The sequence below is a fragment of the Clytia hemisphaerica genome, unplaced genomic scaffold, assembly GCF_902728285.1.
Source record: "Clytia hemisphaerica strain Z4C2 unplaced genomic scaffold, Clytia hemisphaerica genome assembly, whole genome shotgun sequence".
NCBI lineage: Eukaryota > Metazoa > Cnidaria > Hydrozoa > Leptothecata > Clytiidae > Clytia > Clytia hemisphaerica.
The window spans coordinates 852,313-873,320 of record NW_027104529.1 but is presented as its reverse complement, the minus strand read 5'-3'; the positions used below and the strand labels follow the sequence as shown (position 1 = coordinate 873,320).

General features: G+C 36.0%; 4 protein-coding genes across 4 annotated transcripts; all 4 read right to left on the bottom strand.

Moving 5' to 3' along the window:
- Positions 1 to 1,869: 1,869 nt before the first annotated feature.
- On the bottom strand, positions 1,870 to 6,695 carry LOC136822235 (acetyl-coenzyme A transporter 1-like). The gene is made up of 7 exons (XM_067078481.1): positions 6,258 to 6,695; positions 5,326 to 5,611; positions 4,901 to 5,082; positions 4,411 to 4,552; positions 4,022 to 4,188; positions 3,116 to 3,343; positions 1,870 to 2,462 (listed from the first exon to the last, which is right to left on the bottom strand). Exons 1-7 carry the CDS (start codon positions 6,690 to 6,692, stop codon positions 2,304 to 2,306), a joined length of 1,599 nt encoding a protein of 532 aa, XP_066934582.1. The 5' UTR covers positions 6,693 to 6,695; the 3' UTR covers positions 1,870 to 2,303.
- A 3,700-nt stretch (positions 6,696 to 10,395) lies between these two features.
- Positions 10,396 to 12,778, bottom strand: LOC136822201 (uncharacterized). Its single transcript, XM_067078444.1, has 3 exons — positions 12,713 to 12,778; positions 11,405 to 12,110; positions 10,396 to 11,075 (listed from the first exon to the last, which is right to left on the bottom strand). Exons 1-3 carry the CDS (start codon positions 12,776 to 12,778, stop codon positions 10,918 to 10,920), a joined length of 930 nt encoding a protein of 309 aa, XP_066934545.1. The 3' UTR covers positions 10,396 to 10,917.
- LOC136822236 (uncharacterized) lies at positions 12,751 to 14,585 on the bottom strand. Its single transcript, XM_067078482.1, has 3 exons — positions 14,541 to 14,585; positions 13,677 to 14,011; positions 12,751 to 12,845 (listed from the first exon to the last, which is right to left on the bottom strand). Exons 1-3 carry the CDS (start codon positions 14,557 to 14,559, stop codon positions 12,801 to 12,803), a joined length of 399 nt encoding a protein of 132 aa, XP_066934583.1. The 5' UTR covers positions 14,560 to 14,585; the 3' UTR covers positions 12,751 to 12,800.
- On the bottom strand, positions 14,577 to 21,008 carry LOC136822200 (uncharacterized). The gene is made up of 4 exons (XM_067078442.1): positions 20,909 to 21,008; positions 16,708 to 16,964; positions 15,602 to 15,847; positions 14,577 to 14,898 (listed from the first exon to the last, which is right to left on the bottom strand). The coding sequence occupies exons 2-4, from the start codon at positions 16,962 to 16,964 to the stop codon at positions 14,577 to 14,579; spliced, it is 825 nt and encodes a 274-aa protein (XP_066934543.1). The 5' UTR covers positions 20,909 to 21,008.

Here is a 21,008-nt window from a genome sequence, read left to right as displayed (position 1 = left end):
AAGGTAATTTTAACCACATTTGTTCAGACCATGCAAAAAACAAGAACACATCTATAAAGGCAGGTTTTAGCTCAATTTTTGATGGTCACGACTTTTCAAGGGAAAACTTTGGCAAATTTTTGGCAAATTTAAACAATTTTGCTCTAGCTTAGTCTCGGTAATCGAGCAAAATACTAGCAAATACAAATAGCAGCAAGAGTAGAAAATAAAAATCTATAACCACCCATTATTGGGCATGATTCGAACGAACAGAAACACCTCACCATGAGACCCACTCGATAGAAGTCTTTTAAATCTCTATGCCAGTCTATGTAGAAATGAAAATAAAAATTCTCGAAATTCAGTGGCAAATTTGAATAATTTTGCTCTAGCTAAAATTTCTTAAATTTGCCACTACTGGCAAAAAACTGAATTTTTCAGTAGAAAAAAATACGTTTTGAATATCATGAATTGGCAACGACAAAGTATACTTAAAGCGCTAAACAATCAATCTGATTCTTCTTTAGATCAATGTGAAATTTCTCCTGCGGAAGAAACCGTAATCCAAGGAGAAAATGTAACTTCATCATTACACGAAGACGAAACTCTCCAAAGACAAAATGTGGGCAACTACTTTCCATCCTTTAAACTCAACAATGTAGAGTACGCAGGAAAGAAACAGGTCCTGTATGAAAACAATATACCGTCTATCCGTAAATGGAAAAATAGGCGACTAAACGGACGAAAAGGGAAAGGTATGAGGGGCCGGTGGAGAAATCAACACCGCAGAAAAGGACACAGAAATCGAAACAAAGGAAAAGGAAGGAAATGGCCTCAAAGGTAATTTTAAAAGAATTTTCCATGGCATGTGTATCTTCTTTGAGGAAAGTTAGGGGTTTACTAACATTTTTGAAACTTGAAAGTTTTCGGGCTTTTAGTTTTTTTGCAATCGGGAAAGAAACCATCAAGAATGCTTGTTTTTCTTTTGATATCTATAACTTTTTTTATCCTTAGACCTAGGAAATGGCGTGCTCAGAAATGGCGCGAAAGGATGAGAGGAAAGAAAGGCAGAAGAAAGTGGAGAGGTGGAAAGAATTTCAACAAAAATTGGAATACAGAGGAAGGCTCAAAAGATCAGGACAAGGAAATTGAAACAATGGAGGAGGAGCAGGGAGAAGAAGATGAAGAGGAAGATGACCAAGGGTATGAAGATGAGGAAGAGGAGGAAGAGGATGATGTGGACCAGGAGGATAACGAGGAGGGCGGCGAGGGTCATGATGATAAAGCTGATGTAGAGGATAAGGACCATGATCAAACTCATGAAAAACAGGTGGAAGATTGCAAAGATTCTGATGCAGACTGTGGTGGATCACATAGTGCAAAACCTTCGCCAAAGGTTGATTGTGAGAACATCGATGGAGGGATGCTTGGCCCTACTCCTTCAATCATACCAGGATGCAACCAACCTACACCAATTCGAAGCACACGTAGACCGATCACTGTATACCCTAACAACTGGAGAACGAAAAGACCTACACACAATGTTTGGCCTTATGGTCCTTCAACGACACAGAAACCAGCCATTACTTTACCAAGGGTATGTCCTTGCGCCACTCAACCCGCTCATGGACCACCTTGTCCTACGCTGAACTGTGTTCCATACACCATAGTCTCTCGTCTTAATGCAATTATACCAAATAAAGACACTTCAAGACAGCAAGAGAAGGTAGGCAAGGTAAGAGAACTCTCGAGAGCTACAAGCAACAAATACGTCTTGGATCGATTCTTTCACAATATGACGTATATGTTATGTAACGTTTCTGTCATTTTTTATCATTTACCGAAATATACTTCCTTGGTCCAGGCAAGAAAAATAGTTTCCATAGTAAATTTCCCCTTTATCTATGTTTATATTCTCAAAGTATTTGAATAGTTGTTTCAATTTTCTAAAAATAAATAAAAGCTAAATGCTGAAGAAATATGATAAAAGTTCCTAAAATTAAAAAAAAAAACTCGAGATAAATCTATTCGAACAGTAAGTCAAGTTTATCCTGACTTCAGTGAAAACCTCTGGTTCTTATATTCATGCTATGCGAAAGCCCAACTCCATATGAAATGAGCTTTCCAACACTTTCCAGGTAGAAAATTACGCCATAGGAGCAAAGTAAATTTTATGAAAACTCTTCAAAGTTACTTGAGTGAGTAGATCCCTTGAGCTAAAGGATCACTTATCCAACACATGGGTAGAACATGGTTCCATCCTGGCGTTCTAGAAATTTAGAGGCCTCAAAAGTATCACGATAAAACAAACCACTATAAAAGTTTTAAGTTACTTTCCAAGCAGTTGCTTTATAGCTTTGCAAATTTTGTAATGAGCGCCTTCGCCATAGGAGCCACATGAAGCCGATGACTACACATGAAATAGATTCGATGTAGTATCCATCAATATAAGTATTGCATTTACCACCAGCACCAGTGCATTGCTAAAAAGAGGATTGAAAAATTAGGGAATTGTTGTCTTTTTTTTTGCTCAGTATTTTAAAAATTCGTAAGTTTTTTTACCTATTTTGGGGGTTAGGAATCTTGCCTACAACGTCAGTTTTTAGCAATAAAAACTTCTGCTGGGCCTAAATCCCGGCCCCCTCTCAAGAAAGTTTCAAAATCTACTTTCGAACCAATCACATGCGGTTGAGTCCCATGAGTCATGCTACGGATTCCAAGGGTTGTTCCCCTACTACATCAAGATCAATATTATTTGACATAACAAGTGTTTGTGAGTGGTTGCATTCAAAAGTAAAACAGTCTTTTAGACCAACTATCAAATGTGTCAAATATAGGATGGATTTCACCGAAGACTTGTTTTCTTTGTTCAAACCTTATTATGTTTTTTCGATATACAGTAGACTCTCGCGTATCCGAACTTCTATCATTGGAATCTTTCTATAATTCGAACTTTTTCTCAGTCCCCGTCAGGGAGAAACCCTCTTAAATCCTCTCTTCAATTCGAATCTCTCCGTTATTCGAACAAATAAGACTCCCCGTTAGAGTTCAAATTAGCGAGAGTCAACTGTAGCTATTCCATTACAAAAACGAGGCTTTCGAGGATATTAATTCAATCTTCATTTCGAAAGTATACCTTAGTGAAATCAGGTGTTGAGCAAGTGTTAGCTTCATTTCCCAATCCACCATCTGTGCATTGTTTCATGGTGAGAGGGTCAACCAGCCACAGGACTAAAGTAGCAGGCCAGTTGGATCCCAGATTGGAAATAGTGTTCAGAAGAGTCATGTATGTACCGCCGATGGTAGGATCACTCACTTTGGCGTGGAAAGCCATAATGGAAACGAACATGGAATAAACTGCTACCTGGAAATTAAGAATTCATTTATCGTCATAATGTTCTAGGGAAATTTTGATCGTTGGAATTTGTCATTCTGAATAACTTTCATCTTTCTTGTATCTACCTGAGAAACGACATATCATGACAGATTATGACATATTTCTTTTTGCAAAGAAAAATAATTTCTTGTAATTTTCAAGGAAAAATAAATTTCTTAAAAAAAATGGACTTCTTTTATTTTCAGAGGAAAACGATTTTCTTGTATTTTCCTAGGAAAATTATTTTTTTGTGTTTCTCTAGTGAAATTACTCTTAGGTGCCAAATAAACGCCCCCCCCCCGCTTGTTAATTTTTCAATTTTTTTCCAACCCCCCCTCCCCGTTTATACGAGCCCCCCCCCCCCCCCCCCGTTTATTTGGCACCTAAGAGTAATAGTTTGTATTTTCCTAGGAAAATAAATTTTTGTGCATTTTTCTAAAAAAATTAATTTTATGTGTATTTCTTAGAAAATTATTTTTTTGTGATTTCCTAGGAAAATTAACTTTTTGTGTTTTCCTAGGAACATTAAAAAGCTTTGTATTTTCCTAGGACAGTAAATTTTTGGTATTTTTCTAGGAAAATTAATTTCTTGTACTTTTCATGGCATACTATTTATTTTCCCAATAAAAATAAATTTAATGATAAAGTATGATTCCGTGCACTCACCTGATGTAAAGCGTAAATGGACAAGATAACAAAGAAATAGTAATACGGAAATTCCTCTTCGCCAGGCGCTCGTACAGAAGGCGTCCAATACACCAGCAATGCAAACACCAGGCCCATCAACAGGCGAAATGGAATGGCATTCGCATAGACGTTCAGTGGTCGTGGACCTAAAATAAAAAGATGGTACTAGAGGTTGAATTATTGAATAATAGTGTTTTTGATTGAATAAACAAAGACTTACAATTTTGAGAGTTTCAGGGTTTTGCATTCCCGATTTCAAGACATATTTTTAGTTTAATCTAGTTTCCGTCTTTGCCTGAGTCCCACTCGCACGTAACGTTGAAAACAAGAGTAGTACCAACAGGCTCTTGACACTTAAGTTATTCTACCTGCAGTAAATTTGCTGATGATTAAGGGTAGAATGATCTGTAGAGGAACCAAAGGAACGGCCAACATTGCAAGTGATTCTTTTTTGACACCTGCTTCAATCAATTTCAAACCAGTTACTGAATCAGCTGCTGCTGTACCGATCTAAAAGAAGATATGAATCAAATCTTTTAAAAAACAATTAAAAATGAAGCAACTTGTTAAAATGATTTGAAAGTTCTCCAATCATTTTAAGGAAAATCATAGAAATGTAAATTAGGTTGTATGAATATTATCTTAGCGCTTTATTTAAGAAACGGGTACTCTTACTAGGTTAAACAAACCTCTGGAATGTAAGATCTGGCTAAAATAGGGACCAGAGGTGAGCAAAACTTTTGAAAACACTAAAAGTTTTCCCAGAAATAAAAAGATGCACAAAAATTAATAGGATTAAGGTATCGACAATGATATTCAAGCAAGCACAGAACAAAAGTTGAAATTATTTGATCTTACTCGAACAGTGAGTAGCATAAGTGCAAGTTCTTTGATGGCAGGAAGGTTAAGGATCTTCAATAACATCATATACATTCCCATCACACCATGGTCTTCTACATCCTCCTCATTTTCTTCACGTTTAAATACCATTACCAATGTGGTGGTGATCAAAAACACGATTCCCCAGAAGAACAGAAAACCTTCACAAAATGCAAAACATGAAGATGTTCATTTGAGAGCAGAAAACCTGCACATAATGCAAGACAGATTATGGTTCAAAGTAGAATTCTACTCAAGCCCCCGAGATGAATTTGTTAATTTCAAGACATTTGTCCGTATTCAAAGGAAGAACTACGATAAGAGAGTTACTAAGAAGTAACGATTTTAAAATGTAAATAAAAATAAATTCTAAGGATTGGAGATGGTAAGATAAATATCCTTACCTGACAAAGTGACCAGACCAACATCTTGCGGCACTGACCGGATATATTTATTACTGAAATCAGGAGACGAGAAAGCTAACAAGACAACATTCCCGATGAACCAACCAGCTGTTTGACCGACACTGTTGCACGTTGATGCATATCCTACATTACGCCTGTGAAGCATTGTCAGTGCCCATCCATCAACTGCAATGTCTTGAGTAGCCGCCAGGAAGTTGAGTGAGAAGAACACAGCTGTCAAGAGTATGACATTTGGATTCTCAGCCTCTAATACATCATTGATTTTCTATGGAATGAAAAAATAAGTATTAGAGGTATTAGACAATAGAGTCGTTCGGAAGTTATGAAAGTTCCCACTGTCTTAGCTTACCAAAGTAGGATTTTGAAACCTAGCAATTTGAATTAATAATAATTCATAGCAATTGATAAACTTATACACGTTAAGCTTATTTGTAAACTTGGAAGAATAAAAACTCGAATTTTTCCAAAAAATATGTAGAGGATGATATCAATTTATAGGCAATTTTTAGATTTTTGTAATTAGATAGATTTGAATCTTGACTCGAACTTACAAACATTTCCTTGCTGTATTCTCAAGAATAGTAAGTTGAAGGTTGAAAAAGTTCAATATTTTGTCAGTTTTTATTTTTCAAGCTGTATGACCCCTTGGGTATTCACAAGTTTTAGAAAAACGAACCCCTGGATATCCAACCCTTTGTTACGTTTTTACACTTCCCAGTTTGTTTTATATTTTTTAAATTTTTTCAACACCAAAATCAATTTATAATGAACCCAATTGAATTACTTTTTGCCAAAAAGTGTCAAAAACCTTCACTTTCCTACAGAAAATCACTTCAATCCAATATCACGTAATAATTATGACTACCCATTTTATGATTTATGAAGTTCCACCTCCCCCGCCTATAACATACCGCAGACAAAACCAACATAAACAAAGCAATCAAATATTGAACAGGAACCAGCCAAGTCTTTCTGCGTCCAAATGATCTAAAAAATGCTGCATCAACAAAAGGTGCCCATAGTAGCTTCAAGCTGAATGGCCAATAAACGAGACTGAACATAGCTTGTTGCTTGTAATTGACTTTTTTGTTTTGTAATATCATAGGTATACTAGCAGCCATTCCCAGTGGGATTCCTTGCAAAATGTATAGTAAAAGCAACAAGGCTACATTGTTGTAATCTCCTTCAAGGTTTGCCTTTTCTTCACTTTCTGATTTTTTCTTGTCCAGTTCAGTGTCTCTGTTAGCCATAGTTGTATCCTCCTTAGAAGAAACTTGTTTCCCGTCGCGTAACCTCATCTTTCTCAATCTTTTATAATCTATTAGATATAAAGCAATTGAAAACATAATTGATGATATCACAAATTCATGTTGAATAATTGAAAACACTCAAGCCTACTATACTGTATCATCAAAACAATGACAAGAAGAAAATGAGTACACTTTTACTAATCATGCATCAGTGCGAGTTTGCAGATAAAGTTGAATTTTTTATCTGATCGAAATCAGATTTTACCAGAAAGAGACAAACAGAAATAAAAAAGATAAAAAGCAAAAACTGTTTGTCATACAAACATCTCAAGACTGCAACCGACAATACCCCGTTTAGTAGTGTTGACTGCGCACGCGTTCAAAAAGTTTTCCATTGTTTTGATTATAGCAACTGCTCTTTCTCGTAAAAAAAAAACGGTAGGTAAAATTCCGGTTCTCGTAAGGAAACCTAGCAGAGAAATGGTTCTCCTTTTCGGTTATGTTAGGCCAAAGTTAGAAAATCATTTTGCCTAATTTACAGCCAAAATGTTCAAACTTTGGTCGTAATTATGAGAACTTATGATCCTTTGAGGGAGTCAATTTTCTATATTTGGTAATTTTAGGACCCTTACAGAGACTAATTCATCGTTCTTGCATCTCTGAGAGATATATGAGGGTGTAAAAATACACCCTATCTTAAAAGTACCCCCTAATAATCACTTGATGATTAATGGGTTGCCTTCAATAGGGATATTCTGAAGAAAAATAATACAAGGTTATAGATAGACTTCTTTTTCTTTTATAAAAATTGAATTATTGAAAAAAGAGGGAAGTCACTTACAATTAAATGTCCTTGTAGTCTCCAAAAGTCTTATTAAAAGATTATTTTTCATGAAAAATAAACTTCGGAAAGTTAGGCAGGAGTTTGCGAGTTAACACAAGATTTTCCGTACCTTTTAAAAACAAAACCCTTTCAGGCATTGTTGGTTATTCCTAGTTCCCTTCAAAAAAAAAAAATTAGATTTCAAAAAGTGAAACAGAGAAAGAAAAATTAGGAAACTAAAGGAACAAGAACAAACGATTATTAAAATATTATATAACACACAAATAATGACATATAAGAATTTTTTACTTTAATTATGAAAATTCTTTTGAGTAAGTTATCTATAATTGTTACACGGACCAAACGGGAACCCACCAAATTTAACACAATTCACACACAACAACACCAAACATATGTTTTTAGCTTTTGGTATTGTCTAAATAGATTTTGAAGCAAAACCTTAGTTAACAGATTAGAAATTGCAATTTGTTCTTATCACATTCCATTGTTTTGGGACGATTATGTTCTTACCCAAAAATTCTGATTTTGACCGTTTGAATATTTTAGTAAAATTAATAAGACACACCCTGGCCAGTTTTGTTTAATTTCATTCAAATTGTGTTGATTAGGAAACGATGGAAAAGTAACCGAGGAATTATTTAAAAATGTTTCAACCTTCACTGATCAAACATTTTCGAAAAGTTAGCAAACGGGATGACAGCGATCAGAAGTTACTTGGTATACAGCTTCATGAGTCTGTGGGTTTTGAAGAGAAGGAATTCTATGTTTGAAGTATTTCAACGTTTGACAGCCAATAGCGAAATTACGAAGCAAAAATTCGATATGTTTAGAAGATTTGTTAATTGGACAAGTCGACGAAGTTGGTGTTCACTATTGGTCTCATCATGTGCAGCACGAAAATGTTTGAAACCTTCCCTTTTAGATGATTTCAAGGGAACCACGCAAATACTTACACTCTTACGTGTGTGACATTTCCCGCATTTAATTCTTGCAATACAAACTGTCTCCAAGTGGAACGAAAACTAACAAATCCGTATTGTAGCAGTCAAAAAAAGAATTTTGTAATTGACAGTGAACAATCTTCAATTAACCCTCCCATCAAAGCAAAAGCTTGAAATTTTCGAAAAGTTTCAAAAATGAATGTTCAAGGTTTTCTAACGTGATTGAAGATCGTTTCATCAACCACGATAAAAGAGAGAAATGATTTAACTGAAGGGGAAACTCTGTTAATAGTTTTAAAAGTTTAGCCTGAATGAAACATACTGGGAATGATGATTGAACCATCATTAATGCCTCGACCCGTCAGGTTTTTCAAAAAATTTCGTGTCACTATTCGAAGCCTTTTGAGCGACAAATACACCCACTTTCAAGAGTTCGCTGTCGAAATAAAGGTTTTTAATTTGGAGTGAGCCTACGAAAAACCAAAATTTCTGAGAATTTGCTTATGGTCTTAAGAAAATTCGAAAATGAGATGATACTCATTTTCAAAATTTGTTAATGTTAGGAGGAAATGGCCTTTTATTTCAAGTGGGAGTGGGGACCTTGGTTGAAGACAAGCACAAATTGGATTTTGTAGAAAAAAATACCACTAGAAAGGAGTTTTTCAGAGCGCCGAGGAAGTATCAAGTTATAAGACAAAGGCCTTAGGGTTGGTTCATACCTGTTTAATTAGGATCCCGTTGGGATTTGTCGGGGACCGGTGGGTGGGAGCTAAATTACTAAAAACAAAGACAACAGTCAGTGAAGCAAAAGACAAATATAAAACAGATAAACATTGTTGGACCTCAATTACAATTGCTATGCCAGACGTGTTAATTGAACGTTCAAACGGAATCATGAATTCAATTTAACACAATCGAAAGTTTGAATTCGTTGGGAAACAATCGAATTGCAATCGATATTACCAGAATTAGCCGTAAATTGCCTAGATTACGTTCAATGTATTCGATTATGTTCGATTACATCGATTGATTCGATTGTTGGTTTTATTCCTTTCGTAGAGATTTAAGGCTCAGAGCCCACGTGAAAAATCAAAGTGACCACAATTTTGCAATCCTCATGCATAATTTTTTTCTCAGCAAGGCGTGGGGGGTAAAATACAGAATAAGAGTTAAAATCAAAAATTCCACGAAAATTCCTCTCAAGCAACGTAGTTTTGTCTACCATTTTAAAGTGATTTGTCTACGGCAACGACAAAAGTAAACAATAAATTTTATCGCGAAGGCGGCGGTGGTGCAATAATCTCGCCACCGCCGCGTTCGCCCTTTTCGACAAGTACATTTGCTTAAACTTTTCTAATTCCCAACAGGGAATGGTTATGGGTCGTATATACTTGATATACGTTAAAACAATAATAGTACGCATTTATTGATTTATTGCGGGTTGATTAACTATTATTACATACAAAAATAATGATATAAATATAATTATATGTAAGATGTGTGTCCGTGAAAAATCTAAAATTCTAAAATAATCTAAATTATGGTATTTTATGTTCACACAAAAGTTTATATTGTAAAAGTTAAATACTAAATAATAACTATAGGCGTAATTCTCACGATTCTTATTTTTTTTACAGAATTTTAGAATGTCAAGGCTCTTAATTTTAAGAAATAGAGATCTTTTATTATGATATCAAAACAATCAACAAATGAATTGGAATCTGGGGGTGGGTAGGGGAGTATAGGTATTTTGTCTAGAGTTTGCGAGGTAACGGGTATGTCCAAAAATCGATAATCGACCCTTAGAGAGAGGAAAAATTTGCATTTTTGAGACCCTTAGAGAGACTTTTCCCAAAATGAGAGACAAAAATTGACGTTTTTGGGACCCTTAGAGCTGTTAGAGGAGAGACTTTTGCCAAAAAATTATTTTTGTAACTTTAAGAAATTGTGTGTATATTTCATATTGAAAATTTTGGCGAAAATAAAAAGGATGATAATTAAGGGCAATTAAGGCGGGTTGCTAAAAGATGATGGGAATGCGACGCGTCACTTTTTGCTCGCCCTCTGATGAATTGTCTGAAATCTAGTTAGCGAAACTTGGAGAATCAAAAAAAGGTGACACGTCCCCGTAACCCACTAATGCCTAACCTTTAGTAATAAAAGTTTTCATCTATAATAAAATTGTTCTATCTTCCTCTGGCAGTGCTCATAAAAAGTTGTACGATTGTGGCCCCCCTGCCACCACGCCACTGGTAACAACGTCCATCATCAGTTAAAGTCAAAAAAGTGATGCAAGTGGCTCTGGGTACGAGATTGCGGCAATCATAGCAAACATAATTAACTTCTTGTTATTTTTTTAGTCTACTAATACTTGATGGGTGAATCGGTGAATGTACATTAAGAATTAGTCAAAAAGGTCTACTTGTTTTCTGGTAGTATAGAGCACTTTGTACAACAGAGATTACATTTATCCTTCTAATAATAGACTTTGAGACTTTGAATAATTGTCTTACATTGTAAATAACGATGGTGTTTATTAAGCAGGAAAGCCAGTGATCTGTATGCACCGTGCACCAAGGTAATATTTTTTAAACCAAGGATCAATACACCCATCTTTCAAATGAATTTTAATTTTCCTTGTGATCTGTTCCCAACCGTTTGATTTACTCCACTCGTTGTACGAATCACGACCAGCTGGCGAGTGAAAAAAAAACACAATGAGTTTATTTATATCTGTCCATTTTTAGATTGGTGCTCTAAAACCTATAAGGTAGTGGGATACTAAAAAGTGTTATTTTAGCTAATATTGAAATAATCACTTGTTCCAGTTTAAAATAAGTTCCATTTTTTGTTCCCAAATGAAATTCCCATTGTAAAAAAATAGGTCACAGAGCTTCGTTCTTTTGGGTCAAACCTACTTAAGAATCTACCCTATGAAAGATTGGAGGTTAAAATTTGATGAATTTTCCTTTGAGCTTTAAAATTCTAACAACAAACATTAGAAGCACCAAAAATATTCTCACCAGGGTGTTCATAGCAATTTCCACGTGTCATTACTTCTACATAATTGTCTTCATCACCCATAGCAACTGAAACTGTAAACGAGGCTGCAAATGAGATTCCCCACCACTTAATCTCGAATAACGCAACATGATACGAACGTCCTAAATCCAATTCAATGGTTGCTTCCTTCTTTTTCGTCCACCACTCAGAGTCTGTGCCATCCAGAAGATTGTAGGCTAAATCTTGACCAGAACTGGTAGTTATTGAAGCATTTATAGAGATTAGACTTGATCCACTCTTTTTTATATCTATAAAGAAATCTTTAGCAATTTGTGAGAATTCTTTACTGAATGTTTTCTGAACGCGTTTCAATAAATATCTTTCCAACAGATTGGTGGTCAAACTTGTCGGGTCTTCCTTTTCTTGACCAAGAATTTGAATCTGACGTATTCCGATCAAAACATTCATACCCCAAGGATCTTTGTGACCTTTCTTAAAAACGAATTTGATTTTCCTCATCTCTCTATCCCAACCTGGAAGCTTACTCCACTCATTATATTCATCTGGGGGAGGTGATTCGATTGCTGAATGGTGCGTGGCAACTAGTGTAGATTCGGAGTTGCTCTTATCAGGGGAAGCGTAGATTTTGTATTTCCTGCTGACACTTATCCCCCACCATTGGATTTCAATCGCACTGATATTGCAAAGTCTTCCCAAATCAATCTTCTACCCAACCTAAGAAAAGAAGAAGACTATTTGATATATAGTACCAGCAAAGACAGCGACCATGTTCAGACGTTACGGTTACGCATCATTCCGGTATAGTTTTCGTTACGAAAAGGAAGTGTTCATATCCGTTTATCGGAGTAAGAAAACGGAATAGTTCTGAAGCAGATAATGGAAAGAAGCATTTCGATCCGTTTTACAATGTAATAGCATCTTCATTGTTTTGAGGTTATGAACTTTTGGTATTCAAACGTTGTCCAAAGTCGTTTCGTTTCAGAACGATGTGAAGCCGTAATGTGTGATTATGGTCTAAGTGTAATGAAAAGTTTACGAGAAATTTCAGGGAAATTTAAACTCAAACTCTTCCTCTTGTGACGACGGACTTCGTGCGTTTAGTAGAAATGAACGTCAAATGATAATACACTCTTCAAAAGTCTTATGACATTACATTATTGTTCGAAATCTATAATTCAAATTAAAGCCACAGTTTTTTAGCTTGATATAAACTCAAAAGCATAAATTGAAGACCAGCATTGAAAAACACTCCTTTGTTGTAGACACGAATTTCCGAATTTTTCTTTGAGGCAAAGTTAATTTGTTACCTTTCGAATCTCTGCAATACCATTCAGAGTTGCGGTACCATCCACCAGGTTTTCAATGTTCTCCATTACGTTCGATGTCAAAGATACATTATAGTTGGCCTTGTGAAAGAATCTTGTCGCCCGATTCCTGTGACTAAAAAAGGTAAAGAGGTTTTTCAGGTATTGCCAAAGTTACGTAACTCTAGAAAAATCCGTCATTATGGAAACAAAAGCGAGTTTATGTATGTGTGTTTTTCAGCGACGGAGACGGTAAGGTTCTAATTTGAGTAGATCCTGACCAGTGAGGACGACGGTAAATCAGCACTTTTACCGTCCTCGATTTGCGGGCGGAATTTGCGGGTTTTTCCAAATCGCTTCAGTCACTCTACCGTCCTCAAAAGTGCAAATACATAAACTCGGTAAACGTTTGAACTGGTACAGACGACTCCTTACGCAAATCAAACATTTGTTGCTTCCATAATGGCGGTTTAAGTTACGTAACTTAGCAAAACTTAAATAACCTCTGTTGTCATGATAAGGAATCCTTTGGAGGGAAAGAGAAAGTTCTTGGAATCTCGAAAGCGACTCCATACGACAATATACTAATCCCTAAAAATCTTACGTTACGGAAAGCTCTTCCCCCGTTGTAAAATTTGATTACCAATTACCCCTCCCCAACTAGCGTATTACCCCTCCCAAAGTCAACGTATTAAAGGTTTTGTTTTTACATAAGTGTTCCCGTTTCATATCAGACACATAATATATCATATCAGGACAGTGTCTTGCTATTGTTATATTATATGCTTCTATAAGCCAAAAAATGTTTCTTTCTGACCAATCTTGCTCCACATCTGTATCAATCCAATGTGAAAAAGTTTGTGTGAATTGAAATGATGATGAGTAAAGCAAACGATATCAGTCTTATTTAAAAACAAAACCTTTAAATTTCGAGGAGCATTCGTTCCAATTTTGTCAATTATTTTACCTGATCTTCCAAGCTCATTTCCTCCAGGTTCCATAAGACCCATTGGTCCACACCAGCCACTTCACCTTCGTACTCAACCTTCTCTCTTTTCACATAGCCCAACAAACGAATCAAATCTCTCCAAGCTAAATAATTGTATGGACAAGACACTGTCGCTAAATTCAAAGTCTCCAATTGTAGCTTCCGATCCTGAATGAGCTTGGCAATCCAACGTAATTTTTCAGATTCGACATATTTGTTCGTTGACTTCATAGCTTCATGACATAATAGCTGGTAATCACAACGTTTTTCCCACGTCCATTGAATGCCCTCATGTGTATGACTGTCGATGATTCCTGTAAATGAGGTGAAAAACGATGCATAATTTTTCTTATTCTGACCTGACGACGTTTAGACGGGGGTTCCGTTATTATAAATAAGGTGGAGGTCAGGGTTGCAGATCAACTAACTGTCAGCTCTACTGTGATTTGACGTCAAATCCTGTCTTAATCGTACTGACGTCGGTTTTGTTTTTGAACTTCAAGCGGTTGTATTTCTTTGTATGTTTTAGTCAGAGAGTTGTTGCAATACATTTTTTTGCTCAGAATTTCATGCTCTTTCAGATGGTAGCAATCATTTTAACTTTTGAAAAGCTATTTTCCCTGATTTTCCTATCCCTTATTTTCCTTTGCAGTTTTGCCTATGGCGTCACTATTTTGGTCATAAAAAGTTTTCCCGGGCCTAATCCGCGTCCTCCCTCTCAAAAATATCTTGTAATATACTGTTCTTTGGAATAGACTAAAAATGGTTAGGCCGTAAGAAAGATGTCACGGGACCCTAGGCTTGGCCCCCTACTAATAGAGATTATTCAAATGAATAACTAACCTGAACACCCGTTGCTCATTGTCCATTCGCCGTCTTTCAGCCAAAGAAAAGAAAAGCACAATGACCCGGTTGACCGATCGGACATGCTGGTATGCCGAACGCTTGTGCCATTGCTACACCGAACTTTGATACACCCCCACATACTGCCCCGTATTCGTGTAATACTTCTAAAGTACATGGTTTATTATCATAAAAAGCTGGTCCGTCATGTATGCTGACACCTTGACTGTTATGTTCGCTGTATTTTAACATTTCGTGGGTTGATTCTCCAACATTGTGCGGTGTCCTGAATTCAGGACGGATGTTTTGGCGAGCCCATTGGATGTCGGATGGCTCAGACCAACTGCTCACCACGTACCTATGTTTTGAAGAAAGAAAAGGACGTTCTTTAACAGCATAACAAAAAGCCGATTCAATAGCGGCTTAAATTTAAGAGTTCCAATTCAACAACATTTAAAATTTAATTTCTTGTTAACTTCTTCACGAAAGTCTTCAAGCTCAGAATGCTCAGAATGCTCACCACATACCTATGTTTTGAAGAAGAAAAGAAAAGGACGTTTTTTAATAACAAGCCGATTCAATAGCGGCATCGAATAAATTTCGAACGAATTAAATAGTGTTCCAATTCACCAGGACTTTAAAAGTTCATTTCCAGTTAACTTTTTCATAACTCCTGAACAAGAATTGCTAAACCCTTGACCAAAAGCTTTATGAACTAACAGGAAATGTTTGAAGTCATTACACACACGGACACCATCTTGGTTTTTATCAAACCCTTCCAATAATGCGAAGAAATCAAACTTATTGGGCCTTGAACAAATCGAAATAAATCCTTTTCAGTGTAATGATGCCTAATAAACGCCCATACCCCCGCCGTTTGTTGTTGATTTTCTCGATTTCTTTTCAGTTCCTCATTGGGATCCTAGTTTATTAATTTCTGAATAGTCTATAATAACCTTATTTTGAAGTGCAGTTTCCAACCTTCTGGCAATTAGGTCGACGAAGGGGGGGGGGGGGGTCGTTTATTAAATCTTGATTGTGATATTGAATAAGCAGGTTACCTTAACAACCAAGTATTTAGAGTTTTATGAATCGGAAAAAAATCGTCTCTTTCCATCATCTCCTTGATATCAAAATAACGTCTGATTGGATCAAGTTTTTCTTCGCCATAGCTAGCCAGGGATTTGACATCTGTGGAAAATGATAAAGCTACGGCAACCGAGAGTCGTTTACAGTACGGATTGGTTTGGATGCTATACGAGTCCAATGTAAAGAGCGATGTCAAAATGTTAATGGCTGATATCCATCTGAAATGAATAAGGAGTTTATGTATCGGATGGATATGAAGGACGACGGTAAGTGGAGTCGTCGCAAAACAAAGGCGATGGATGTACGGCTCTATATCGCCTTTGATCACCTAAACGCCTAAACAGACAACATTATTTTGGTGTTTTTACCGTCGTTGAGCAAAATGGACGGCGATTTTGGGGATATGTCAACTTTGCTTTATACCATCTCTTTCGATCATATACCGAGTTAATGTATGTGTGTTTTCTGCGAAGGAGAAGGTAAGCTTCTAATTTGACTAGATCTTGACCAATTGAGGACGACAGGTAATCAGTACTTTTACTGTCCTCGATTTTGTGGGTCAGAGAACTGCGGGTTATTCCGAGTGAAGGCCTTCGATTCGTAATGATACAGCGACCGGAAACGAAGAACGACATTATTAGACCGCCTTAGCAAGATTGTGAATTCAGTTGATCTTGTATCAACTTTATAGATAGGATTGTAATTTAAAGTTGATATTGATTAGCCTCGATCTAAGTACATTTTCTACTCTACTTTAAATAACTTATAATCTCAATTCGCAAAGAGTGTTACCATAAAAAGTTCATTACCGCAGTGACGTAGAAAACAAATTAATTGATTAAGTATCCAGAAAAACACTCACATGACCATCGAATTAGAGAGTACACGTTTTTTTATAGAACAAACCATATAAGAACACAAGTTTTCGACGACCAAAATGTTTAGAACAAGCTAAGAACATTTTTAAGGCTTTAGGAAAATGGCCAAAATGGTAAAAATAAGAACATGTTAAAATTTGAGAATTTACCAACATCCAGAGGCTTTAAAATTTTTGAATGTTCTTATAAAAATCGTGTACCTGTGGTCTTGTACATATCCACTGCACAAAAGAAGTTCCAAAAGATCAATTATCACCATATCTTGAAATAATTTTTCATTGGAAAGTATTTCATCTGTTTGTTTCTTCATCAGAGACAACATTCTCCAATGAAGAAGGTTCAAACTGAATGATTTATCATCCACACAATCAACCACATCACCGACATCCTCAACAGTGACCAGTCTGCTCAATATCGATTGTAATGCACGTCTCTCATTCCCCTCTAAGCTGGTCATCTAAAAAAACGAAATTACTAACTAATTCTCAACAGCCTGGCCTCAATGACCACGACGAGTCATTGACAGTGGAGTCGTTTATAAAGGAATAGAGGTGTTTTATGATATAGTGCAATACTTTAAAACAAGAAATTTTCGCGGGACAAAATTAAATCCCGCAAAACACGAATATTCTAATGATTTAAAAAAATCACTTATAAAATTGGTCTTTTTAGGGCAAAGTAGGCCATATTTTAAACAAAAAATCCTCTCAACCACGAAATTAAATTCCGCGAAACTTCCAAATTTAGAGCTGTGAACCGTTAAATTTAAATTCCGCGAACATTTCTTTCCTTAAGGTAGCTGTAACGGAATAAAATTAGTTTTATCATTTATAACGATACCCTTCAGTTTAGGCTTCTGCTCATCCTCTAGCGAAAAAAGTTTCTTATAGCGAGTATATCAGAATACCTTCAATTTTCTCTCTTAAATTTAGTTTTTTAGTGTATAGAAGACTCATTGTTGCGCAAAAGAATAGTTACAGAAAATAATTCTCAGTATACAGCCCTTATAATACGGTAACAACTGTACCACCTATCAGACGCTTAACTGTGCGATCGGCATCGCAAGAGGGTTGGTAAAGAGTTTATTAAAGAGTTTTTCATTTCAAAGGCATGGGAGTGCTGTGTGAAATTATAAGATACAATGACTGATTTCAAAGTCCCGAGGGGTTAGATGCGAAACCATCCAGAAAGCGTGACGCACGTCGTTTCTCACATAAACGCTAGATTGAAAGTAAAACTCATCACCAGATTTCCAAAAGCATGCCGCTTCAAAACAAAGAAAGAGCTACATTAAATTCGTCATTCTAAATGCAGCACAAATCATAAAGTTTCACTTTTTCTTACTTGAGAAAGGTAAAAGCCCCTTAATGGATATCATTATATTTAGGCGATAAAGTTGTCACTTCAGTTTAGCTAACTCGAATGCTAAAAATAGAACAAATAGAATAAATAGAATAAAACTCCACTTCAGAGACACAAGACACAAGAAAAACGACTCTGAAATTACACAGAAAACGTGTTTAGTTTCATTTTTTATATAAACCAAATTAAAATGCCGTTTGGTGAAGTGAAGTCTCTGCCAGTTCTCTTGCAAGCCGAACACCACGCTAAGCATTGACGCGTCTTCCATCCAATCGGTATGGGAGATGAAAAACGAAAGTTAAAAAACAATAGAGAGAAGAGAACATAAAAACGATAGACAATGCTATCGTTTGTTAAAGGTTTTGTTTTTACATAAGTATTTCAGTTTCATATCAGACACATATTTCATATCAGGACAGTGTCTTACTATTGTTATATTATGCTTGTATAAGCAAAAAAATGACCAATCTTGCTTCACATCCGTGTCAATTCAATGTGAAAAAGGTTGTGAATTAAAATTGATGAGTAAGCAAACGTTATCACTCTTATTTAAAAACAAAACCTTTAAATAAAGGGATAGCTAAAACGGGAAATATATGCGCGGAGTTTAACAGACCCACACGGCAGTTTAACAGAGGGGGTAGGGTTAGGAACAAATGGACGATACCAACTTTTGCATAAAAACGACTTTGTGGTTTTGCTTGGACTAACCAATGAGGCTGATTAGTCGTTCAATGGTGAAAACCGCCTAAGTTTTGACCCTCAAACTCTATCGACTCGGCTGTAAACTAATTTTGTCAAAGAAAAAACCGGTTTGCGAGGTTCTTTCGTTTTCAGGCATATTTCTTAGATGCGTTTTAAGGCCGGCCTCCACTTGCGCACGCTGCGCTCGCACTTTATCTAGCAATGCTACCACGCTATTGGTTTAGAGAAAAATGAAGCAATTCTATTGCAATTCTATAGCAATGCGATCTTACGCGCACTACATTTTTATGACGTAATCTTTTTTCCAAGCAAAAAGGATTGAAGCAAAACGGTGCAATCGAAGTGCGCGCAAGTGGAAACCGGCCTTTAGTCTACTCTGATTGTTTTTTTTGAGATTAAAGTTTTGATAAAAAGTATTTTTCGGTTTTATGAAAGATTAAGATTTCTGATCTAGGAAGCATAACGTTGGGATGGGAGAAGTTAATAAAATATAGTGAAAGGTTTTGAGAAAATCATATTCTAGTTGCCGTTTGATAAAAAAATGGGTTTTGACAGAGGCTCAGTTATTTATGCGTTTGTTGCTACAATCCTTCACGTCATATGTTTTTGGATGACAATTATATCGACAGATAAATGTAAAAGCGGATGTTTTTACAAATGTTTTCGTGTGATTTTCATCGTTCGTAAGTTTTCGAAATACCTCAATCTCTTTTTATTCATTTGTATAATCTTTAACATATAAGACCTCAACCTTTGTAATACAGTGCCGTAGAAAGCATTTTGATATTAGGGGGCATAAGTTCAGTGAGGGCCAACCATTTCCGCGAAGGGGAAAATTTTGAAATCTAGAGCTCTAAATTGGCTAAAAACACACTCAACAAACTGAAATAATTCGAATAAAGGCAAAATTTTAAGGTAAAATACTCCATTTTACGAAAAAATCACTCTTAAAAATTATTGGGGGCGGGGGGCTAAGCACCCCCTAGCCCCCCGGTAGCTACTGCGCTGTAATAAGCTACTGCAAGAATTATCCATAGCGTGTCTCAACAATTGTACGGTGTACCCAAGAAAAAAACTAAAATAAAACTTTCTCAAAATCTACATACTCTCCTTCTTTCACTTTCTATTTCGGACGTTCTTTTACAATTTTAGATTTGGCGACAAATGGAATTGTATTTCTGATCATTTTTCTGTTCTTTCCATCCCAACCACCAACATTTTACGTCATTTCATTACCGTTGATGTTTGTATTGCTCATGGTTCGAAGTTTATACCAATATAATCGTGAAAAGCAAGCTCAATCATTCGTCTTAGAAGAAGTCGCAACTTTTTTAGATGAAAATTTACTAAAGGAACCGAAAGTGATTGTTCAATGCGAGGCTGCGGAACCTCGAACTTTGTGCTGCAGAAAACAACGCGTTATTTGGAGCAATCTGAAAGAGTTCGAATTTCAACATTGGATCGATGTGACTGAACAACATTTGGTGAAATCACAAATCGAAGAAGCGATTTTTGGTGAATTGAAAATTGAATTCGAATTTGATGAAGAAGAAGAAACGAAAGAGTCATATGAACAACACGTTCAGAATCTTGTAAAAGAAGCAAAGCAACATTCTCCACACGCTCAAGTCAACGTCAAACAAATTTTCCAAGTCGGTGAAAAAGATATCAAAACCTACAGACGGTCGTTTTATGGAAAGAAGGCTCTTTTTGGAGAACCATTCGTTTGCCTTCAATGCATTTTCCCTCAAATCGAACTTTCGTTCAAAATATTGAAATGGTTTCTTGAAAGGGTTGGCTTCAGAAGTTTATTGATTAAAGACGTGGTGATTAAAAAAGTGATATCAGACAGAAATATTGAAGCTGTATAGCATGTCAATGTCCACTGCACTAACAGTATGTCCCATAAAAGATACTGAGGTTCCAGGGGAATTGTTTTCCTTATAATAACTTGATTTATTTTCTTCAAATTTGATCTTCTGAGAAAAGATGTGCAAACGAACAGGCACCAGGCAAGTGGGAAGCTCATCCCAACAAGCCGATGAGCAAGTTATTATCTTTTATATAAGAGTGATATCGTTTGCTTACTCATCAATTTTAATTCACAAGCTTTTTCATATTGACATGAATTGACACGAATGTGGAGCAAGATTGGTCAGAAAGAGGAAAAGAGAAATATTTTTTTTCTTATATAAGCAGACACTGTCCTGATGTGAAATATGCGTCTGATATGAAACGGGAACACTTATGTAAAAATATAACCTTTAAAGTCAGTATAATCACCATTTTTTGTGTTACGTTAAACAAATAAACAAATAAAACGTTTCTCCGTACCTTCGTATATCTCTAGTTGAGCCAAGAACAACTCTTGTCAAATATTATTCAGCGTGATTTTCCTTCCACGGACATGAACACAAGATCTTTCGATGATACA